This window comes from Carassius auratus, chromosome 21, assembly GCF_003368295.1.
Source record: "Carassius auratus strain Wakin chromosome 21, ASM336829v1, whole genome shotgun sequence".
NCBI lineage: Eukaryota > Metazoa > Chordata > Actinopteri > Cypriniformes > Cyprinidae > Carassius > Carassius auratus.
Window position 1 is genome coordinate 7,051,100 of NC_039263.1, and position 26,495 is coordinate 7,077,594.

The window sequence follows — 26,495 nt, forward strand, 5'->3', positions numbered from 1 at the left end:
GATTCTTTAACCCTTTCGAATCATCTTACTAACTCTTTTCAGATATCTGAAATCTGAACTTAACAGTGAACTTTGCACAAAGACTTGAGGCTAGTGTTTTAAATTTCCTCTAATTCTCATTTGCATTGCATTAACATTAATTAATTATTTTGATGTTGCATTTTACAATATTCATAATAATTTTCTAGCCATCTGTTTTACCCCTTGTTAAGGAGTGTGTGTGTGTGTGTGTGTGTGTGTGTGTGTGTGTGTGTGTGTGTGTGTGTGTGTGTGTGTGTGTGATTGCTTGTGTGGAGCGTGAATAAGTAAAGTGTTGTGGTGGTGACTGGAGACCACTGTCAGCATTAATCAGATTTCCTGGAACCATGACCAGGACTGGAGTGGGACTCATTTTCAGGTCTGGAGTTTTATGCCTTAGACCGGCCCACTTGGTTAGTTACATTTTTTTGTACCGGCCTTTTCAGTGCCGCCTTTGCGCTTTCTGTTATACATCTATTATTTTTGGCTTGAATATCTCCAATGATTTCTTTTTTCTTTTTTGCGATGTGCCGCTGTCCAAAGATAATTACGTCATCATTGCCAATTACCTTCAGAAATGGAAAATAAGGAACAATTGTGATTCCTTATCTTATACTTTAGGAAAATAAGCGTTTATTCTTTCAGATAATAAGGCACGTTCCAAATATCTGTAGTGTACCATAATGTAGGCCTAAGTCTGCCCGCAGTTAAAAAGTTCTCCGAAATAAAAACAATTGTTTTGCTTAACCTTTTTATGAACAATTATTCAAAAAATAATTTTAATGTGATACAAAAAATGGCATCGTCCTGAGTAAATTGTACCATCATAGAATTGTGACTTCACATGTGTAATCTATGAAGCGCAAGTCAGTCAAGCATTTTTTTTAAACCAATGGCATGTAAAGTTTTGACCTAAAATATTACTGCAACTATAGCCTCTGAATGAATGAAAATGCATATTTTTCAACTGAAGACAATTTTGAGATTGTGGTCCGCTTCTGGTGCTTGGATTTGTACTTTAACAATGAGGTCCAAGTTTAAGAATAACCTATGATAGAATTATTATTATTATTATTTTGTTATGCATTTTTCCCCTCTATATTTAACAGCATTAACTAACAATGAAGATGTCTTCCCTCAAGTAGATTAAATGTTTTCCTACCATGCTGGATATTGGGCTCATGATCAAAAAGTTGTTTGCATTCATGCAAACTGATTTTGTAAATAAAAAAGTAGAGGGTGATTAGTAGAGGCTGTTGGGAGTAGTCACAAATAACAACAACCCTTAGAGGTCAGGGGCATACTGAAATGTGAAAGTTAGTTCACAAGTCTCTGCAAGGCTGCATTGGTAGTTCTGAATATCAATACTTAATATTGCATAATAAGTTTAGCAATTGTCATTGCACATCTTAAAGATAGTACGAAACAAACCTGTTATTAAAATGCATAGTACACAGTCTTGTAGACTATAGGGTGAAGTCATAATGTACAGGCATGAGTCCCAAATCATTGTATTTTAGGAAACTTTGAATGGCAGACTAAAGTTACATTTGTTGGGGGCCACGAATAGACTTGAGAGTGCATACGGTCATCATTTATGAATAATAACCTGACAAAAGGGGTAGTGATTTGATGTGCATTACCTTATTTCACTGGAGCTATCATAATCTATCAAATCAACAACGAGCTTAGCTAACGTTACGTATTTAGGAGAGCATGAGAGGAGACTAGGAGAGAATAATTAAGATCACATGTCACTTAGTTTAAGATGTGAAGTTAGTTATTTTACCCAGTAAATGACCTGTGCTCGCCATGATACAACCTCGCTCACTCTTATATCAACCTCGCTTATTCAGTTAAAATGTATAATATATCAACAGTAGTCTGCACAAATTTCCTAAAATGAATATGAAATGCAGTGAGTGTCCAAAAAAAAAAAAAAAATGCCTAGCTTGGTTTTGGACTAAAAAGGATAAAAGGTTTGGTCACATTAGCAAAACATCACTATGAATTGATGTATTTTATATATATATATATATAAATAATTGAGTGAATAATTTGTTATATAATGGCTCACTCATAAAGAAAGTCACCTGTTGCCACTTTGTATCACATTGATACTGGTTTATCAATGTAAACTTCCAGTAATTTGGAACAAAACACTTTTAATAATGCATTATGCCTGTCATTTCATGAATTAAAGACTTGGGAGGTGAACTAATTATTTGTGTTTCTCATTTGGATTTCCTAATTTGAAAATATGATCAAAAAGTGGGTATGTGGCCAGGTTGCTATTGAAATATAACATTTTAACTCAATTCAAATGACTGAATAAAGAAACTGAATGAGAGAGGCAGTAAAATGTTTAAAACATCCAATCAGTAAATTAAAGGGATAGTTCACTCAAAGATTTGCTGTTAATTTAACTCAACCTTATGCCACCCAAGATGTAGGTGACTTTTCCTTCCTTTTTTATTTGAAACCATAGTCCGTAGTGATTCATAAAATTAAAATCATTGGTTACTTTGAAAGTCAAAAAAGCATATACAGGTAAAACAAAATTAATAACCATCGCTGCTAATGATATATTGAGGTCTAATATTGTTAAGCCTGATTTAAGTAGTCCAACCTTATTTAAAATCTATACGTTAAATCCAATTTGCAGCATTGCTACTTTGCAGAATATCTGGAAATTATAATTAATAGCATGCTGAAGAGAAACGTGTTTGGGTGGAAAATCTGCTGTGGTGTCGCTACAGTTGTTAACCCCACTGAAGGGGTTAAATCAGAGTTTTGTATTATGTTCACGAAGTTGTGTTGCTGAATGGCAAAGCTCTCCTCACATGCCCCTTTTTGGATGCCTGCCATGGCTCTGTCGGACAGATGTCTTCCCTAAGAACAATCCTGATCACCACGGAATATAATTGCTACCTTTGTAGGCAGTAGGAGACGCCAAGGACCAGATGAGTGAGAAGAATTAATTAATGGTAACCCATTTAGTGGGCAGCCAAGGGGAGGGGAAGCTCTGGGGCAAACAGGGATCCTGATTGGATGAGACTGCAGAGGAAGGTGAATGTGTGTGTGTGTATTTGTGTGTGTTTGTGGTGGTGGGCGGCATTAATGTGGAGGCTGGGTTGTATGGAGGGTGAAGGGCTAAGCTCAATAGTTTATTTCTGTGTGTGTGTGTGTGTGTGTGTGTGTGTGTGTACATTCCGCAGCACCCAAAATGTATGTTTGTGGGTCGTGGGATTAGAAATGCTCCCATTGTTTTCAGCCAGAAATAAAAAACCCTACTGGAAGTGTGTGTATCGTAGATGAAATCTGTGCTCTTGAATACATTACACACTGACCCACGCTGTGATTGGCAGTTCCTGGCCTTGTTCCATGATACGGGATTGGATGGAATCCATGGAGCTCTAGGACACTGCTGTTAAGAGGTTGTTAAGCAATGGTCTATGTACACATGCATCAGACAACGTCTTGGTCTTTGCTGGGTCTCGTGACATGAGATGGACTGTTAAACAGTTTTCATTACACCCATTTGCGCTGCAATTTAGCTGTTTTTAACGTTAGAAAGCACGGAAGGCTGGGGCCAGTAGCCCCTCAATGCAGAACACAAGATCCAGGGGGCGTGATCCCCTAAACCTACCAATCTCCACCCGCTAGATGTGGATCCAACCACGCCCCCAGGATCTTGTGATCTCCAGTGGGGCGCTAGGACCGCGCAGCGCAGCGCCGCAGAGCATCAGCGTCTCTTTGTTCGGTGTGTGCAACATCTTCTCGCGCTCCGCAGTGAATCTCGCGTTCCTCCTCATCACTGCTACACTGGTCTGGATGATTGCAGTGGCAGCAACATGGCTGTGAATCTCAGCAAAAACAGACTGGCCCTCTTAACAGCCTACCAGGACGTTATCAGCGAGACGTCGGCAACCGACTGGTGAGAAAAATAAAACCAGACTTAAACAAACTACTTTATTTTAGTACGGTGCTACTGTGTTGCATAGAAAATAATTATATATAAAGGTTTGTCACCTGTTGCCACTTTGTATCACATTGATACTGGGGTAACACTTTAGAATACTGTTTCTTACTTACTACATAACTAATAAGGAATTATTGAAGAACTAACAGGTGATTTTTAATTAACACTTAACTCACTACTGCTAACTAATAAGAAAGATGTGTTCACTAATCAGTATGTAATATAATTTTATGATTATGTTAAGTAACAGTTAGCTAATCAGTAACTAATATATTCTGTGATATCTCCGGAAGAACTACTATTAATTATCTACTAGTTAAGGTTCAAGAAAAATAACTATGAAATAACTACTACTGAACAGTTATAAGCAAAAAAAAAAAAAAAAAAAAAAAAAAACTATAATAATCAGGCTGTGTCCCATAAATCAAGTACTTGAGTAAAAGTACAGATACAGTAGCAACTTTGTTACAGCCCACTTATTATAATAGAAATGAAATATGGATTTTGTTTGCTTCTAAATGTTTAACTTTTGATTATGAAATGTTTGTTAAATTAGTTAAAATGTGGGCAGTATACATGTTAAAATTTAATAAAATATGCTGTATTAAGAAATGTTCTCATCTGAAATAAACAGATGAGAGTATTTTACAAAGTTTATGATTACTTTTATAGCTTGTTTTTAGTCAAAATGATGTAGTTTATTATTATTTACTAATAGGTTCAATTTAGAAGTCCTGCAAAATTATCTGGACTTAATTACAGGTTCGATACTTAACTAAATTTACGTAAAAACAACCTCAAATACGTACAGATAGAACGCCTTCTCTGACCAGTCAGTTATCCATAGAAATTTGCTCATGAAGCTGCTTTTCAATGCGTATCAGAGAAAAATATATATTTATGTATATTTTCCCTTTTAATATTTTTTTTTGATAAACGTAAGATCCCTAAACCCCGCCCAAACCTAAACCTACCCATTTTATACAGAATGTTAAAAGAATAAAACATAATAAAACACAATTTTAGTAAAAATATAACATTAAAACGTTATTTTGAGCCACTAACGTTAATCCTACACCTACCCCTAAACCTACCCATAACCATTTCTTAAAACTAACAATGCTACTGTTATAAATAAACAAATAACAGACAAACAAACATAAGATTAATCATTTATTTTTTGCGAAAATATCAAAAGTGGTACCAAAAGTAGTTCAAATGATAATGAGTTCCAGTCGCAGTCCTCTCTGGAGGTAATAGTTTTAATAGGGTACAGAGCAGAATTTAATTTATTAGTCCGTGAAATTATGAATCTGTCTTCTCTCCGTGAAGGCACTGGCACAGTACTGATTTAAAATGTCTATCAACTGAAACACGGCATGTCGCAATCTTTGACGAATTAGGTGAGAACCAATGAGCGTTCGATATCAGTGCCATAAACCGTGTCGTAACGTTTCTCGAGGGTGGCGCCTTTTTTTTACTGTCTATGGATGGCGCACTGGCGCTATTTTTTAATTCGAATCATAACGAGCGCGGGCTTTGACTGTGACGGTCGCTGTTGCTGAGAATGAAGATGAAGATCGATTGATAAAGGGCTGAATTTGGATATGTTCCTTGCAAACATCTGTATTCTAAAGATGTGGAGTACAGCAAACAAATAAAATGGATGTGATTTGTAATTTTATGCTGTGCTTTTGTGTATCTATGGTTGTAATGCCAGTCATTGGATAGGAGAAAATCGCACAGCAAAATATTACAAAATGGTTAAACAATTACATAAATTGTATTCATTTTAAGGTTTCAAAGTGTAGTCTTGTTTAACATTATGTAATCCCCGAAACGAGTCTGCAGCATGCACAGAAATGTTACTTCTTATTAAGTAGATGAGTAAACTGCTTTCAATAAATTCACTAAAAACATGTATTGATATGACAAATACAACAGATTTAAATCATTAAAGCAACGATTTTAATATTAATACATTAGAATTCATATACATTCACACTTTACGTTAGATTATTTACGTTTTTTTAGCTGCTAACACGTAAGTATTTGTAAGTTTTACTGCTATAAATACGTCAAGGTTGTACGTTTTTATGTGCATGAAAACGTAAGTAAATGTACGTGTTGTAGAACCACATTTAATGTAAAAATACACACGTATTCTCATGAGATCACGTTGCACAGCTGAATAATTTCTTATTAATTACTAACGGGTTCTCAACATTTTCACTTTAGAATAGGCCTAATATTTCAGGTTCAAAATGAGTCCTGCATAATTATTTGATCATTAATTATTAATTACTAATGGGTTCACTATGTTTTCACTTTAGAATACTGTTTCAAATTCTAAGTAATTATTGAGGAATTAGCTAATAATTTTTTATTAATTAGGCTACTAACGGGTTCTCAACATTTTCACTTTAGAATAGGCCTAATGTTTCAGGTTCAATATAAGTCCTGCAGAATTATTTGATATTTAATTATTAATTACTAATGGGTTCCCTATGTTTTCACTTTAGAATACTGTTTCAGATTCTAGGTAATTCTTCAGGAATTATCTGATAATTCTTTATTAATTACTAATGGGTTCCCAATATTTTCACTTTAGAATAGGCCTAATGTTTCAGGTTCAAAATAAGTCCTGCATAATTATTTTATAATTCTTTATTAATTACAAATTGGATACCTGTATTTTCACTTTTCCTCAGGCTTTGCCTTACATACAGCAATATAATTAATGATAATGTGGTATATCCTGAGGAGGCACACATACAGTACTGTATATAAAATATAAAAACTAAGGTGAGTTATTGCAAGGCACTGGAGTCATGGTGGGGTTCCTATTGGATGCTGATTTCTTACAAAACACACTCACAAAACAATTTACTACATAGGTAAAACCTCTATAAAATATATTGCATTTAATAATATAGCATTTTCATACTACTACTACTATTGCTAATAACATTTATATGAAAGGCTCACAATTCAATGTAATTTTGGAAAACTGTTCATTAGTAGTTACTTCATTGTTATTTTTCTTGCTAACTAAAAGATAATTAATAGTAGTTCTTCAGGAGATATGACAGAATACATTAGTTATTGATTAGATAACTGTTACTTAACATTATCATAAAATGATATTACATACTGATTAGTTAACACATCTTCCTTAGTAGTTAGCAGTAGTGAGTTAAGTGTTAATGAATAATCACCTGTTAGTTCTTCAATAATTCCTTATTAGTTATGTAGTAAGTAAGAAACAGTATTCTAAAGTGTTACCGATACTGGTTTATCAATTATATAGATGAAATCTGTGCTCTTGAATACATTACACACTGACCCACGCTGTGATTGGCAGTTCCTGGCCTTGTTCCATGATTCGGGATTGGATGGAATCCATGGAGCTCTAGGACACTGCTGTTAAGAGGTTGTTAAGTACAGCATTCTTAGGATAAGGTGTGCATTTGTTTACTATTTAAGGGATGGTGATGTTTCCACCACAGGATATATTTCACGTTTGATTTTGTCCTACAGCTTATTGCCCAGAAGAACAGGGCAGTGAAAGATGCTGCCCCATTGCATCTGACATATCTGAAAATATTTGTGTGGTCCACTTGGTTTAGTTGAACACATTAAGTCATAACTAACTACTAATGTTTTGAAGTTTGGTATTTCTGCTATGACACATACATCTGGAACCATTTGGGGATCAAAAGCCTTGCTCACCATGTTTTGAGGAACAGACATATTCTACACATCCCCCATATGCAACTGGAAAGCTTCTTCTGTGCCAATGGACATCTATAGTGTCAAATATGATAAAGGAAATATTAATCACAAAATCTTATAAGAGACTTATCGCAGAGAACTCTGAGGTCTATGATTTATGGGCTTTGTTGTCACTTTTTGGAAACTAAAATTATTTGGACTTACTTTTTTATATTTATAATATTTTTGATTTAACAGGATATGCATAATGTTCCCCCAGGCCATCAGGCTCCTAAACTCAAACACAGCCTTTCAATATCTACATGTCTCCTCTTAATAATCCTCTTAATAATCACTTAATAATCAGTAAGATATTCACCATTCTTTACCTCATATTGACATATTGACAGTGTAACAACCTGTTTGGATATTCTCCTCTTGTACATTCCTGTGTATCTTAATATTTAAGACTACTATATACTTTCATGTACATTTTATTTTCTATTCTATATTGAAGTCTACAGTATACACTTTATTTTAGATTTGATTCTTATATTTCTATTGTTTACTTTTATTTCATTCTTTCATACCTATATTTATGTATATTTTCCTCTGTGTTGTACTGCTTAATAATTGCACTGTCCATAGAGCGGACCTGACACATTTCATTGCTGGTTATATATTCTCTATATAATTGTGTATGTGATTAATAAAAATCTTGAACCTTGAATATTCATTATTGTTTAAATTGTTACATTTATGTATAACAAAATGGTTTCCTATTTTAATGTCATTTCTCCTGTAATGACAAAGCTATCCATTTGTGTTCAGTCTTAGATGATCCTTCAGAAATGATTCAAATACTCTGAAAAAAATCTATACTCAAGAAAAAAAAAAAAATCATGAATTTTAAAAAACAGTTGTGCTTATTAACGGTTTTGCTTATTAACATTTTAGGACATTTGATTCAGCATTTAGCTATTTGAAAAAGAAATGTTTTGTAATATTATATATGACTTTATAATCACTTTTGATCTGTTTGTCCTTACTGAATTTAAGTATTAGTTTATCCTAAAAAAAAAACAAATTTTAAATAATGTATATAAGAACAGTATATTAATTATTATATTTAGAAAATTATATTTTTAAATCCATTATATCCATGTATTTTGCTAAATTTAAACAAACTGAAGAATTTAAGCAATGGTCTATGTACACATGCATCAGACAACGTCTTGGTCTTTGCTGGGTCTCCTGACATGAGATGGACTGTTAAACAGTTTTCATTACACCCATTTGCGCTGCAATTTAGCTGTTTTTAACGTTAGAAAGCACGGAAGGCTGGGGCCAGTAGCCCCTCAATGCAGAACACCAGATCCAGGGGGCGTGATCCCCTAAACCTACCAATCTCCACCCGCTAGATGTGGATCCAACCACGCCCCCAGGATCTTGTGATCTCCAGTGGGGCGCTAGGACCGCGCAGCGCAGCGCCGCAGAGCATCAGCGTCTCTTTGTTCGGTGTGTGCAACATCTTCTCGCGCTCCGCAGTGAATCTCGCGTTCCTCCTCATCACTGCTACACTGGTTTGGATGATTGCAGTGGCAGCAACATGGCTGTGAATCTCAGCAAGAACAGACTTCCCCTCTTAACAGCCTACCAGGACGTTATCAGCGAGACGTCGGCAACCGACTGGTGAGAAAAATAAAACCAGACTTAAACAAACTACTTTATTTTAGTACGGTGTTACTGGTTGCATAGAAAATAATTAAACTTGCATTATATCTGTATGCGGATGGATGCGTCTGGGATGAATTCTGAATCTCTTGTTCTACCCATTCCTGTTTTTCTCCCTTTCTTAAAAAAAAAAAAAAAAAAAAAAAAAGATAAATCGATTTATATGCCTCAATTAAATCTCGGATGGTTTGGGGGTAGTTGCGTTTTAATAGTGTATACTTCGATACATTTTTTAACCGTAAAATTACACATTTGTAATTTATTGGCATCTTTCTCTTGCGTATTTGCTTTACTCCTAGCTACAGTAGGTTGCAGTTCATGCTTTGACCTCCAGAGAGTTGTGCAAGGGATTCTGTACTGTTTGCTCAGTTCAAGGGAGTCTACTCTATAACACTTGTGATTTGCCATTTGGAAGACCGTGGCCAGATGATCTTGTCAAACCCAAATATTTGCAGCTTTCCGTTTTAAACATCTATTGATTGAAGTATATCAGGGCTCTTAGAGCTCCTTTCCATTTGCATGGCAGGACAGGGATGGGCGAGGCAAGAGCTGTCTATCAGTCTGTCATCCTTTTATTATGCACTCTCATCTTTATCTTTTGTACTAGATGGAAATGGTACCTCTGTTATAAGAACTACTGTCTCAAAGTGATTGCGCTCTTTGTAGAGCGTGTATGCTTTTTGTATAGCCCTCGTGGCTGTGTACTCTGTACAGGATAGTGAGGTATCTGATTCCTTTGTGTTGAAATGAAACTGGATCATTGGTAAATCATTGTTGAATCAGCCTAGAAGTTTGGTTTGGATTATTTTCCAAAAATGTTAGCTTTTTTTTTTTTTTACAGCTACTTAGTACTATATAAAATACTTTTATTTCACACAACAATTATATATATATATATATATATATATATATATATATATATATATATATATATATATATATATATATAAATGATCATATTACATCTTTATTCCAGGATCTTATGTGTTCATTCATACCATTTTGAAAGTTTAATTAATGAAGAAGCAGTCCGTCACAGTTTGAATCAAAATCCAATTTTGATATGATAGTGTATGTATTGCAGCGTCTATCATATCAGAAGTAATTTGGCTATATTTAACCTATTAAATTGTTTAATTTATAAATGTAAATGTTTATTGATCATCTGCCGCCCTGCTTTCTATATATCAGTCTTAACAAATATCACTGTATTGAATCCATATTGGTTGACCACTGATGACAAGCATATGATCCAAAGAACTGTCCTCAAATACCAGAAAAAACAGTTTGAGCTGAATGTCACTGTGCAAGAAAAAATAGGTACAATGTCCAGAAAAAATCTGGACATAAAATCAATTCCTTTTTTTTTTTCAGAAGGATTCAGATTCTGTCATTTTCACTGAGATGTTTGTTTTCTGAATCAACATTGTAATTTGCTTGATTATATGATTATTGGTTTAAATAAACAGATGTCCCAGAGTTGCCCCTTTATAAATGCTTGACGTGAGGGCAACAAAGACTTTCAGCCTCTGTAAACAGCTGCCTTCCTCTATATTCACCCTTAAACTTTGGTCCAAACAATGCTCCTGTTCTACGTGCGTGAAACCACACGACTATACCAGACACAAACACAACTCTCTCCTTTTTCCTGTAAGCAAAACTCATAATAGTCTTTTTACCCACATAGTTGACCTTATCACTGAGTGTGGCTGTCCTTGTTTGAGTTAAACCACATTCCTCTTCCTGGTATTCATCCCTGTGGCCTTACAATACAACCAATGCCTCACTGTTGAACCTCTGTATCTGATAAACTTTCAAGGGGTCATATGATGTGATTTAAATTTCTCCTTTCTCTTTGGAGTGTTACAAGCTCTTGGTGCATAAAGAAGATCTGTAAAGTTGCGAAGACTAAAGTCTCAAATCCAAAGAAATCCACGCCCTCCTAAAACGGCTCATTCTAACACGCCCTCACATGTCTACATCACGATGTGGGATGATTGGAATAACGCCACTAACTTTTATTCTCCCTGTTGCCACCGCTGCCATGTTGTAGAGACACTGAAGCCCCTTTCACACTGCCATTCTGGCAAATACACGGGTAAAGTGTTCCGGCAATTGTTCCCGGGTGGCTAGATTTTGCACTTTCACACTGCCAGCGATTACCCGAAATATATGCGTGCTTTCACACACAACCAGTAAAAATCCCGTAACGACATGTGACATGAGGGCGTGACGTGTAATGTACGAGTCGAAAACGCTAGGTACGTTATACTTTCGCTGAAGCAAGCAAACGATTTTGGCACCAGCGCAGAAAGTGAGGAACTAACTGATCTCTGCTTCATTACAGTTTGCACATATTTTTTTTGTCGCAAACATTGATCTTTCTTCAAAACAGCCGGTAAAAGAGTCGCGGGATAACGCATGTCATCACTTCGACACGCCATTAGATCTGGCTTTTGTTCACACAGCGCTCGTCCTGGGTTGAACCCGGCAATGTTACTAGGTCCCCGACCCGGGTTTAATGCCGGAATCAATCCCGGGACGTGTTTGCTTTCACACAGAAGGCGACCCGGCAATATTCTGGGTCCGACGTGCAGTGTGAAAGGGGCTTGAGTGTTTCATTGTGAAAACGAACCTACTTTGTTTGGCCTTCCAAAAGAGGACACAAATAGAAATCAGTGGTTAAGTTGTATTTACAACACTGTTCCAGAACAGTTCAACTCAAATATTCAGATGTGTGCAGCACATTTTATAACTGTTTCTTGAACCAGTAGCCTACAATGCATCTGTGGCACAAAGGCTGTTTTGTGGGGCAATTCCAACTTTCCAAGGACAGTCTGGTGCTTCTGACTCACAGCTTGTAAGTACGCTTACATATTTAAAGAATTTGCCACTGATTATTAGAGTAGCGCTTGTTGTTTGCCACAAATGCAGACATGGTATTATATTTACGCAGTGCGATACTCAAAGTCATTATAATTAGTAATTACGTCCCCACTGGATAAAACAAATGCCTCGTTTGTAATGGGTTTTATTGGTTTTGTCTCATCGCGCTGGGAGACAGCATCACAGTATGGCAAGGGGTGAAACATTTCCATCACGTTTGAGGTATTTGGCCAATACACTGGATTGCTGGCCAATCAGAGCATACCTTGCTTTTTTCAGAACAATGAGCTATGTTTCAGTAAGGCGGGGCATAGAAGAGCAACAATAATTTACATTATGTGGAAAACAAATGTTTTTTTAATCCTTAAACTGCATAAACACATTGCATTACATTAAATACAAAAAACAATGTTCTTTTTAGCAACGTCATATGAAACCTTTAACACAAGACAAACTCTGTGTTTAAAGGATGAGGTCAAGCCCACAGGGTCATCAACACTTTACTTACCACAATTCAATGCCAACAGTACCTCAGGGTAGGCTTCAAAGCTGAATAGATAAAGAATCAAACATGGAAATCAAATTTTGTTGAGCGCACTTGTAAGGTTGGAGGATAGGTTCCAGGATGTTCTTTATAGGCTGAGGGCTGTCATCCTTTTTTAAAAGGATTTTGATGTGTGGACTGGAGAGCCGTAGGGTTTCAAAAAGACAGGCTTTTGAAGCTGGGCAAGAAAAGGTGACGCCAAGCCAGTTGGGATAGAGTTGGATATCAGAGCACTCTCAAATATCAAACAAGAATTGCTACAAAGAAAGCACAGGCTGCTGATCTGAAGAAAGCATATGGATATGTGATCCTCAGACCTGATGATAATTATCTTCAAGAATAATTACGTAGAATCTACAAGCTAGTGGAGTATCTTCTGGACATCAGTCACTTTATGTCAGCTGTTCAAGTGCTTCTTAGGATTCTGAAAAAAAAAAAAAAAAAGTTTCTCCCAGGGGTTCTTACCTCCTGTTGGGTCATTACCTTTTTCGCATTATTTTCAGGATAAAATGTTTTGATTTATTGATTTCGATCCGTAGGTATTACGCAGTATTGCAGCAGTGATGGATCTGCATAAACTGTATCCTCTAACTTAAGTGCTATTGGAGGTTTGTGGGGAGCCAATAGCACCACAGCGCATCACAGCACAGGATGTCTAGTCCAACACTGCAGTAGCAAAAGGAGTTACTTAATTAAAAAAAATAGCAAAGATCCATTGTTGCTTTTATAGCAAATTTAAGTAATGGAACTAGAACTCTTATATCAAAAAAGAGATTCCCTCCGGAAATTTAATGTGAGACATTTTATTGAGCAGAGACTAATCTCTCTTGTTCCACAGAAGAAAGTAAATTATACAGGTTTGAAATGACATGAGGGTGAAGATGATGATGATAGAATATTTGGGTGAACTATCCCTTTAACATTTGCAAGCATCATCCTTGCTACTTAAGAGCTTGGCTTCTTCTCAGAAGACCATTTTATTGCTTGTTCATTTAGCAGGAAACGTAATGTTGGCCTCTGTGATTTGATGGGAGCTGACATCTGACTTTTGTTTGCAGACTTTGGTGTCTCAGAAAGCTTCTGAAACTGTTAGGTGAAAACCATAGTTGTTTTCTTGAGTTAAAAGAGATTTATTTTAGCCAAATTCTCATAATGAGAGATTCAAGAGATCTCATCTTTTAGATTTTCTTCCTTTGGTTTGATCTACCAAAAAGATGACTCCAAAAATATGTTTTTTAGAAGCCACGTCTTCGTGTCACACTGGTGCACTGCAGCTTGTGTCTCTTTCCAAATGCAACAGACAGCAATATTTGCAATTTCCAAAATAAAGCCACTGCCTCTTCAGCTAGAAGAAATTTGATCTTTCAGCTGAGCTCGAGCCTTTTTGGTTTTTGTTTAGGTCTTCTGAGCACAAAGAAAGCACATGAGAGCACCAGAGACAACTCTTCTGTTTGCATTTGGCTGCCAAGAAATGTCAGGGAAACCACAAAGATGACTGGAAATTTAGAGTTTTACCAGACTCTATAAAATGTTACAATTTCCCTAAAAGTGTGGTGTGAAGTCCAGACTTCAGCCTCACCTGGAGGGAGTTTATCTATCTAGAGTCCCAGAGTCTGATGCCTGCATTCCTTCTGCATCAGGTCACTGTCTTAATCATCAAGTCATTTATCTTGCCAAACCAGTGCTGGGGGAAGCTACATTACTGCTGTAGCTTGCAAAGATACATGCACTCAACATTTAAAGTACCATATTTACCGGAAAGCAAGATGCACACAGAGATGGGTAGATTACTTGCAAAAACGTAGTGCATTACTGATCCCAAATTACATTACAAAAATTGCAGTTGGTAATGTAATCCATTACATTCCACATTTTAGGTAATATAAACTGACTAGCTTTTGATCTAACTGATTGATTTAAATGGGATAATCTTGTACCTTATTGATATAAAAATGCGAAAAGTAAGAAAATTTATTCCATTCATTGTTATTTACAAACATGTAGTGCATTAAACATTACATTACATCAAGGTTTCCCAATCTGGGGTTCGTGAAGGAACTGTGTGGTGTGAGTTTAAAGGAAAGCTATTCATTAATTAAATCATAAAAATGTAAAATTAAAATAAATAATTTTAAAGTAACATCAAACTAAATAAATGACTTACAAAATAATAAAAAATAAACGAAAAGTACATAACTACACTGAAAATCTAGATATAACTGTAGAATTCAAGATGAACATTGAAGATGCTATTATTTAATTCCACACTGAGCATTTATCTCACGTTTTGTATAACGATGTGCAAATTAGGCTGACCGCAATAAATGAAATAAATAAATGCAATAAAATTAGAAAAAAAAAGTGACAAACAGCAGCATTTACAGTAAGTAAATATGTTGCATCAATAATAAGACACATGGATTAAAGGAAATCAATGAAACGAATCATTTATCTTATTGATGCATCACGTGACACTTGAGGTCTAGTTGAATATATTTATGTCTTGCGTTGGTCTTGTGGTAGCAAACCTTAATACTCAGAGGGTCAAGAACTACTTTTAAATACCTGTATAATAAACCATAAGTGTTATTATTTGGTTAGCTGCTGTAAACTGACTTTAACTTACTCAACCAGATTCTCATTCAAAATATCGCTCCACCATAACAGTAGTTATTTTAAAAAAATGTCAAAGACAAATTTACGCTGATAACCATTACAATGCCCATTGTGGCAATGTTGCGAATGCTGCACATATTTTTGTATTGAGCACTGCAGTCTCATTTTGGAATGTAATGTTGCATGATGTAAGTTTTTATGTATACATAGTATATTTCACACCTAATGCTGTGATGTCACCATCTTTCGAACTACTCATGTCGCTTTAATCGAAAATCCAATGACCATTGGACGGGAAGGATATGTGAGTCACATGTGGTTTCCTCTTAAAAAATGATTGATTAGATTGAAAACTGATCTGTAACGTAGACGTACACTTCTTTAGAGAGGCTAGTAAGAGTAACAGTTCGGTTGTGATGCATACTGAAAGAAATGCAGCCTGACTGCAGAGTAATTGAAGAAAGTACATGCAGTGTTATCACTTTCCAGACATAGTGGTGTGCTGTGTGGGTAGATGATACTTTGGCTTCTCTCTTGGCTTCTCTGTCTGTGAAAGGCAGCTGATTCAGATCATGGCTGTCTATTTTTCCTTCAGCTCGCCTTGTGAGTGGTATATCTTAATAACAAAGATGGCCCCTTGCCTGGATCTTGACCCTTGACATTCCAAATGTGCAAACATATCTACATCCCAATTGTGATAAGATCCAGTCCACAAAAGGTATGCGTGTCCAAATTTTGTGAGCTGGTAAGGATTACTGAACATTCAAATTTTTACTATTTATTTTAGAAACTATAAATAAATATATAAGAGTCAAAGCTATAACTAGGACTTCAACATCTAATCAATTAAATTAAATTATGATAAATAATGTTATTATCAGTTAGTCAGGTCTGGCTCCTGTTTTCTTAATTTAGTTTATATCAAAAAATTATTTTATACATATAATATAGGAAATGTTTTTGCAACTGCAGCTACTATGTCCATGCAGCCTGATATTTGGAGAAGATTTTGAGAAGGAATAAGAACTTTTTGTTTTCATAACCTCAGCAAATGTGGTTCTATGTTTAAACTAATGGAAATGAAACTAGACTGAAAAATTGTTTTGCTCTGGCTGTGTTGGTTGTGGTTGGACTCTACGATTTCAGCTAATGGTGGCAAACTGTTGATTTACTAGTTTGTAGTGTTGACAAGTCATGTCAAAAGGTGAAGACACCGCATGGAGGTGATAACAATGGACAAATCTTATGATCCTTTTGGCAAAATGAAAATCATTATTAAAATCTTCCATATTTATGATTGCACACTAGAATGTGGAACTATAATAATGTCATATGATCATGTGAAACTAGCAGATTGTTTCTCAAGCTTTTTAAGCTTTTATACTGCAGACCAATAATGCCCAGAAAGTTCCATAAAAGGATTTTTCCCTGGACTGCTATGACTGCAAAGCAAAAAAGGCCTGAGTTGATGTGAGTGATTCTTCTCAGATGTTCTTCCTTGTGATGCGGCTGAACATCTGGCGGTACCTTCTTTGGAAGCGCTTTTTCAATGGATTAACTGCATCATTGAGAAACCAGTAAAAAGTGATTAGGATGATTATACCGACACAGCACTTTTACATCTGGACAGAATGATAGACAGAACCATGAGATCATATTTTGGATGATAACAACTTCCCTAATGTGCTTTAGATGCACCAATAAACGAAATACTTGAAATATATCTACTGGTGATAAATTTGCTACTGAAAACGTTCAACCCGAAATGCTTGCAAGATCCAGGAGACCTTCAGACCAGCAAGTTGATATTAACAAAGGAAGATTTATCCGAAATTTCATTAGGCAAAAAATGAGCTTTCAGAGAGTGAGATCCCACTGGGTTCTGACCTGATGGAACTTCCCATCAGGAAACCCTTCTGCTAAAATAAATTTCCCAGTTTCCCCTCTGCTAACAGCCACTGACTTCCCCACATCAAAAAGCTCTTTGTCTTTTGACATTGGTCTGTCCATTTGTTTCAATTTTGTCAGTTGGTCTAATTTTAGACCAATCTGCAGTGGTCACTATTGCTGAATATTTGTGATGGTTCACTTCTCTGTTAAATCATTAACTCTTCAACTAAAGCATTTGACAGAACATTGATCTTGGAAATAAGTAACCAGTTGTTCAAACCTTTCTTTCAGCCTTGTTAAAACAATCTCCCCAAGTAGTTTACTTCTCTTAAGTAGGTATAGTGGATGTACAGATGCAATTTTACTTGAATTGAGGCCATTCTCTTATTAATCAGTGAAACATGGACAAGTTTAGAGAATTAACTTGCAAGATTATATTCAGGGCAATAGAAGTGCTTCATTGGCAACACCTCTTAGAAGTAGACTAACAAAATAGCATAAACATCTCTCTATTCAAATGGTTTTTGGGTCATTTAAGTTTGGTCAACTGAAAAGTTTATCTTTTTCTGTTGTTGTTGTTGTTTTTTTAGTCTATGGAAAGGTTCTCTCAGTGAGAGCATTGAAAAAAACAGCATTGATAGTTTCATGCCTCATATCACTTTGAGCTCACTTTTCACACTGCGCAGTAAAATTATTTGAACTTAATTTTCATATATTTATTTCTGTGTTAAGCAAACTTGTAGTAAATGATATAATGTACAGTCTATTTGCAGGGCCATCTTTAGGGGGGTGCAGCTTGTCCTGGTCGCAAAAGGGGGGGATCAACATCCAACTCCCCCTGGAACGTGATTGCTAAAGGACCAAGGGGGGTCCCTGCACTCGACCCCGCACCTGCGTCAGCTAAAGACAGCCCTGTCTATTTGTCATAATTGCAAAAATAAACCCATAAAGGACCAATAATGACTGGCTGACTGTACATTATCACTTGCTTACTGAATGTCTTGAAGGTGTTAATTAGTGTTTGATCTCTAGAAAATTACACTCTCTGCTCAAATGATAAAAATACATCTTGTGCGTCATTGTTTTTTCATTAAAAAAAGCCAAAAACATTTTAAGTACTAAAACTTATAACTGTCAAGAAAGCGAGCTACATTACTTATCTGGCTCCCTAGGTTTACTTTTAGCACCTATAAGTGCACATCCTTGCATTACTGAGATCTATGTTTAGAGTTGTTCTTCATTCAAAGTCATTCATCTCGCTATAGGCTCTCAGTGGGGAGTCTCAATAATCATCGTTCCTCTCTTAGAATGTCAAGTGTCTGTAACATTTCTGGAAATTATCTGATTGAGTAAGAACCTTTGTGGACTGAATGTGAAATATGAAATGCATACTGAGTTCTATAGTACTTTGAAAAGCACAGTGGTCTAATAACACAACGTATGTTCCACAGTGCTCCACGAAGAGCACCACCATGAACTTCTTTGCACTTTCAATAATCGTAAACAGTATTCGATTTGAGTGTTTTTTTGTTTTATTATTATTTATTTTTTCAGGATTTTTTTTTTTTTTTTAGTTTTCTGCCCTGGATTCTATTTTAGAATATCTCATTTTAAGCAGAGAGCCGATCGGAATGGCAACAGTTGAAATCTGGGCTGAAAAATGTTTTCTAATCCTTTTTGAAAATGTATATTTATGTCTCTGACAGGGACCAGGCTCATGTTAGTGGATGAGGCTTAGGGATTTATGGGAAATGATTTGCTTAGCGTGGGTGTCAGTTGAAAGCTCCGAACTATCTGAGACAGGGGAGGAGAGGTGGGCTTTGAATCCAAATGACATCATGAGGAGCCTTTTATCTTTGAAGACGGTTCCTACGGCGGAGCCCATTCATAGAGCAAATGAGAGACAAATTTGGTAAAAGCCGTACTCGCCCTGTCATTTTAAACATACACTGATATTCTTTTTGAAAATTATGTTTCTGCCTGGTTAGAGTTGTGGATATGTCTGCAAACTCTTTAAATACTAATATTTTAATTTCTAATGCAGGTGGCCATTCTATTATGTCATTATAGTTCATAGTATAGTTTAGAAATTTCACTGGATTTTTATCCACATTGTGTTATTTAGATTTTTTTGTTTCATTTTAGTTGTAGTTCTTTTTATTTTGTTCTCTTTGTTTCATTTTGTATCTTTAGAAAATGAGTTTTAATGCATTTTTTTGTTAAGTAATTTCACCCGTTAAAACAAATTCCACCTTTGACACACAATAACATTTGTCAAAGAAAATATTTTACAGTCTTTTGTAGTCATCTTTGTAATAGTTTTGTTCAAAATCAAAATGCCTATATATTCATTTGGAGAAATTGTTAATTAATAATTGTGTATAAGTTGCTTGTTTTTGTGTGGTTATGACGTGAAAAGCTACAAACACTATTCGTTCTGATGAGATTATTCTAAGCACATGCTTACACTTATAATACACGCCCAAATCATATACAGTAAACGCACAACCTCATGAATATAAATCTTGAAGTAAAACCAATTGTGGCATTCTTTAAACCAGGTCAGCTATTGAACTAAACTGAGCTGTAACACCATCCATTCATCTAACTCTGCAATAAATAAGACTTATTATAGAGTCACTTAGTTTTCCAATTTCTAATAGCAGTCTAAAAATAAATATTTTGGCACACTTTTCACATTTCCAGTGCCACTGGGAGTCTGATTTTTGCCTCAGTGTTTTGTCCTAAATTTAGAAGTGCTAATTTATTGGTGATCCATTATTTCACATATGTTTGTTTGATGGAGAACGAAACAAAAATGCACAAAATATGTACGCGCAGTTAGTGAATGAGACCCATTGTTATTTACACATGCCCAGACTTCTAATTAAGTGTCAGATATGTTGATGTAAACAGCTCTGTGCACTGTAAAGTTAGTTTTGTGCAGTTACAAGTGGAGGCTTGTGTCGCAGACTCGCAGTGAGCTCCAAGTGCCCCTGTGAAGTCCATCTGGCTGTGTGCTTAGCCTCACTCTCATCCACAATGACATTCGTTGTGATTAATTCTGAATCCTGCAATGAGAGGAGTTTGCTTATCAGTCAGTTGATATAGGGGATTTAAGGAAGGGATCACAAACTCGCATAAACTAGCAGTTTTAGCTGGTTTTACCAAAGGGGCCATTGCTTTTGGATATTTTTTAGCCTAATATTTATGTTATTTATGTAAAAGTTGGTATAGACAAAACTGCAGGCTTAGCTAAAATATCTGAGTAGTTGTACTTACTGTAAATTTTATATAATCCATGATGCACCAGAAAAAAAAGAAAAAATTCTTATGAAAATTAAAGTTTCAGTCATTAAATGAATGGAATAATTGAACTCGGTAAGGTCAAGGTGTCGTGTTCCCAGGTGATGGACCAGTTATAGTATAGTTCTTCTGCAACAAGTGTTCTCATATTTCTACTTTAGAATACCTGAAACCTGAAACTTTTCTTTTTTTCTTCTTCTTTTTTTGACCGTTTCGGAAAAATATTTTCGGTTGCTGAGCCTGCATTTCAGTGCATCACTATCAGTAGATTTGTGCACTGTAGTCTCACAGCCAAAACGGCTTTATTTGCACATATTTAAACAAAGCAAAAATTAATTAAAATAAATAAAAAATAAATAATTGTTTTAATACCGATTTTCAGAGCATGCTCTCATCTTCTATTGGTTACAATTATAATCAAGAACTTTAGGTTACTTAACACATTAAATAAGTGTACTTAACATGACTGTTAAAATTATTTAAAATATTCTTTAAAGTAAAACTTCATTTGACAGTTTTACAAAGTGTACTTTTTTAAAGGTGTTCTTAAGTGTGTCCAAAACAAGTACACTCTTCAAGTATACTTAAGTGGCCTTTTATTTCATTGATACAATCTGCAAGTTTTTTTTTTTTTTTTTTTTTTTTAAACATAATTGTTTAGGATTTGAAGTACACTACAAGTGCATATCCATTACAGTTATGCACACATCTTTTTTCATAAGTAGACACAAAAAGCCATTAACAGTATTCAAAGACATATGTCTCCAGTTTCTTTCCCTTGGTGATTCAACTCAGTAAATCAAGGTCTTGGACTTGCTCAACATGTTGAGAGGGCACAATTTGTCTAAAGGGCACATTTTGGCAGGCAGGCTGTGTATTCAAAGAAACAGGCGGCCAGACAGGCTCCCAGCCTGGAGGGACAAGATAGCCACCGTAACATTGGAATCACTACATGAGTATATTTAGACCAATGGCAGTCATTTGGTCAGTTTTGGACACTACCTGTTGGCGCCGACATGCTCTGTACCTGCCATTGAAAGAAGTCCAAATCCCTGAACACTCTAATCTGTATCAGTCTCAGAGAATTAGGAGCACAGATTTACGCAAGTCCCCACATATGCAGGAATGACACAGTTAAAAAAAAAAAAAAAAACACGCAAAATGCATACGAGTAATTTTACCATTTAGGTCAGGTTCTTTGGGGCTTCCAGGGGAATTAGCCTAGTCCTTATTAAAACATTAGAAGCTAGTGAGAACCCTTTTCATGTCATCTCACCCAAATTATAGTGAAATGGGTTCAAATCAGGCATTTTATTATTATTTTTTTAATTCAGGGATCGTTTAACCACATGGCTGTACCTCAAGTGATTTGTACTACTAGTTTTGGTCTTCTTGATGTTATATTTAAGCGGAATAGGAGATATTCTGTGACAGGGGATTAGGGAATTGAGGACAGATTTATTTCCCCACACCCAGTGTGCAGCAGGGCAGATGCATTCAGAATGCCTCAGCTGAAATTATTGAACCAGAAAGCTGGAACCTAATTGAGCCAATCAGAATTTAAATGTCACAGAAACATGAATATGCATATATGAGTATTAAAATGCTCTTAGTAGAGCTTTAGGCACTTAAACTGAAATAAAATCATAAATTAATACTGAATTTAGATGTAGGATAATTCCTACTTGTCTTTCAACCAATAATCACTCTGTCGTGCAGTGCTTCATTATGGATAAAGAACCAAAATGGAAATGCTAAAAATATGAGATATGGTACAATCATAACGGGAGAAGATTGCTGTGTAGGGCTGCACAATTAATCGAATTTCTAATCGCAATTATGGATGTTACAATTATATAATCGTTCAAAGCGGCAATTAATCGTTCAAAGTCCTCATATCAAGTCCTTATGTTATTCTTCATGCTTAAGATGCATTTCTTTCTTTCTACATGTTATCTTAAGGGTTTTTCCCATTATATTAATTTTAGTTGTAGTATAACATTAAAATACCATTCATATTTGTACTTTTTTTTAAATGTAATGACGAAACCAATCCGATGTATTGTTGACATTTGAGGCTCAACATTATTGAAAAGCACTTAAAGTTTTTCAGAGTGTTTTCAGCTTGTTTATTTTCATATTAAAATCCGGCATGCAGTTGCATCAAACAACTGTATAAACATCATTAAATGTAAATTGTGGTAATTGTAATTAATACTCGCAATTATAATTTCAAGGGAGTAATCAACAATCATGATTTCTGTCATAATCGTGCAGCCCTTTTGCTGTTTTTATCATTTATTTATGCCTCCCATGTTTTCCCTCATTTTTCAAATAGATTCAGATTTTCTGATTTCAGTGAAAAATAATATAACTATTTAATGCTTTCAAAATAAAATGTTCAGCAATAACTTACAACATTTAGTTTTATATCTATTTTTGCATATAATACGATATCCATACCAATTCTGGGTAGCACATAGAATCTCAATCAAATTCAAATAGTTTATTTGCCTAGTAAGTTTGCAGTTGTAAGGAATGTTTAGATTGTCAATATAGCACTGAAAATACTTTACAAAATTAACATGTGTAAGTGTTGTTAGGTTTAGCCTGTTTATAAAAAAAAAAAAAAATCTTTTGAACCACTATAAATGTCTTTACGTTCACCATTGATCAATTTAACAGATCTCTGCTGAATAAAAGTATTAAAGAGATAGTTCACCCAAAAATGTACATTAATCATTAATTATTTAATTACTCACGCTCGTGACATTCTAAACCCGTAAAACCTTTGTTCATCTTCGGCAAACAAATTAAGATATTTTTGATGAATTCCAAAAGCTCCCTGACACTTCCTTAGAGAATGAGAATACTTTTTGTGTGCAAAGAAACCAAAAATAAAATAAAAAAAGTTTAATAATTCATCTCCTCTGCTTTACTCTATGGCACCATTTTGGAGGATATCACATACGTAAACAACGTATAAAACGTATGTACCGTATTTTCCGGACTATAAGTCACACTTTTTTTCATGGTTTGGCTGGTCCTGCAACTTATAGTCAGGTTCGACTTATTTATCAAAATTAATTTGATATGAACCAAGAGAAATGAACTAAGAGAAATGAATCAAATGAAAACCATACCGTCTCCAGCCGTGAGAGGTCGCTCTATGCTGCTACACTGAAGACATAGAGCGCCCTCTCGTAGCTGTAGATGGTAATGTTTCCTCTTGGTTCTAAATAAATGCGACTTATATTCCAGTGCGACTTATATATGTTTTTATAAGGAGCTATAAGGTGATGCAGAGGAGACAAATTGTTTAATCAAGTCTTCTTCCTTGCTAAGTTTCTAAGCTTTGATCATGTTAGTATTGCATCGCAGATTAGCGTCACGCAAAGGAAAGGGTTGGAAAAATTAATCGTTGAGCGAATCATTTAGGTGTCCTTGAGCAAATAAGGTAAAAATAAATGCATATTATAAGACATTTAAATAAAAGTGTTTTTTGGCCTTGCATGCATGTCAACCTGTTGTTGGGGACTCCCAAAACCAAAATATGAACCTTTCATAACCCATAATAGGGACACTTCAACTTAAAAAACTAACCAAAACATTTGAATGACAGTGTAAACCTATAAAAAATGTTACATGGACACAAGATGCTGGAAGCTATTGTTTTAGTGTCATTATAATAGTGCAATGATTCCAAGAGTTTTATTCAGTTATTTACAGCAAAGTGAAACAACAGATCAGCTGGCTGCATCAGTATGCAGTTTAACTCAAATAATGTAAACGCAATTGATTCTTTAGCAGAGGCAATGGCTTAGAAGCAATAGTGCCTCTGCAGCTGGAGATTGATTGTCTTTGTGTTTCTATTCCTGTAGCTGTTGCTCTTCCTGCTTAATATGGAGACATTTTACAGTCGAGAACTTGAGAAAGAAGTGATAATCCAGGCTTGAAAAAATGGATGATAGGGAAGTTAAACTAAGAGATTAGGAAGCTAAAATGAAGATTTAGGAGGGGAAAGGGAAACTGAAGTGAGTATGATCTGTGTATGTTAGCTCAAACTGAGTTTTGCTGAGGTAAGCACACTGCCTTAAATGGATGAAGCAGAGGGGGAATGGGGAGGGGGGGTATTGGTGTGTACAGGCTTATGCCAGGTCGTAGAGTTACCGCTCTGATCCGTTCTTTCTGGCCGGATATAAAAACGACAACTGCACCCAGACAGTATATCCAAATCTGCCCTGCTTGATTCATCACTGTTTGTTCTGTCTCTTGTACCGGGTACAACTTAAAGCCCAGCAGATAACCCACCCAGTGTCCAATCATGAATGGCTGATTATTTTGCACTGACTTTTGATGGCAGTACTAAAGGGATTTAGCTGGGAGACAAAACTGCACCAGGCCACGTCATTCCTGGCAAGGGATCTCTTTTTCTGCTCTGGTGGGGGCAAACGGATTGCCGCAGTGGAATCTTAATACCCTGCAGGCATCAGTCAGTCGGAATGGATCTTGGTACATTGGTGTTTGCTGTTTCCTGTCTCCATTCTTAGTCATGAATTGGTGTTCGGTAAAGAATGCTATTTTATTTTTTATAATTACCAAGAACATATCAGATGCTGACCACAGCCGTAAATATAAACAATGTGATCTTTTTTTCCAAGGTTAAAGTTAATTATTTGTGGTTGCATATGTCAGAGTTTCACTTTTGCAGAGCATTACATTTTGAGTTTCAGAATGTCTTTATGATGCACCATCCTTATTGAAATCAAATGGATTCTCTGACACTGCATGGGGACACTGACAAATAAAGAAAAGAAAACATTTTTCAAAAATGTAGTATGTGCGAAAAACAAAATTAAGGACGAAGTTAAGTTAAAGTTTACGAAGTTAAAAGAAGATTTTCTTTAAGTTTACACTATGAATGCATAATTTCCCTCAAATGTTGTAAAAAAATTTAAATAAAAAATAAAAGGCTTTTTTAATATATATATTGTTAATTCATAAATATTATTAATATTTGAGGGGAGTTGCACAACATGCCATTTAATAATCTAACCTTTCCTTGCCATAAAGAGGTCAAAGATTTTTTTTTTTTTTTATGTTTGTTGCACCACATCACATTGTTGATGATATGCCTACAAAAAAAGTAAATAAAAAAGTGTACATGTGTAAATTTAATTTTTTATATGTATTTGTAATTAAATGAATAACTCTTAAGTTGATCTAATTAGACAGGCACATATGTAACTACCTCAGTGTGGAATAGTTAATAATATAAGGCCATCGTTAAAAATATTTTGGTTTGCAGTAACAGTACTTTTTTTTTACATTTTTTTTTAAAGTTCAGTAGGTAGGTATATCTTTTTTTTATTCAAGTTTCAATGTAAAAAAAAATAAAAGTATTATTTTGGTTATGGTGATTTACGTAGGTATGAATTTAAACAAATTAGCATATTTTGATGTCATTGACTGGGTCTTCAACCCGTGCCTTCAGGTGCGTCATTGCAAACCTCATTTTGATGCAGGCTATATAGACCACAAATAAATTGAAATCTTTGTCAAAAACATGGTGATTGCATGAATTTCAGGTGAGAAGAAAAAAAATAGGTACTGTTATACTGTTTTACTTGCATCCACGAAGCTGCAGTTGCTGTTTGACGCGTGTTCCCAAAAAAAAAAACTGGATGCGCCCCGAGAGAAGGCCGTTAAAATCAATTTCCTATTTTCGTTTTCGAAACTTGTGTTGGTTGGTCCAGTCGATTCATGCAATCGATTTTCGAAGTTTTAGACTAGACGGGAGAAGGG

At 35.3% G+C, this 26,495-nt stretch overlaps 1 protein-coding gene across 11 annotated transcripts in view; it reads left to right on the forward strand.

Moving 5' to 3' along the window:
• The first annotated feature begins 3,745 nt into the window (after positions 1–3,745).
• The window catches only part of dbn1 (drebrin 1), an 81,748-nt gene continuing 58,998 nt past the window's right edge, over positions 3,746–26,495 (forward strand). For 7 of the 11 annotated variants that reach the window (XM_026195690.1, XM_026195698.1, XM_026195692.1 and 4 more), the window contains exon 1: positions 9,179–9,406. In XM_026195690.1, coding sequence (XP_026051475.1) covers positions 9,324–9,406 — 83 coding nt within the window. In that variant the 5' untranslated portion in view covers positions 9,179–9,323. Of the gene's footprint in view, positions 3,956–9,178; positions 9,407–26,495 lie in introns of those variants that run through there. The other 4 variants (XM_026195691.1, XM_026195695.1, XM_026195700.1 and 1 more) reach the window with 4 other exon arrangements.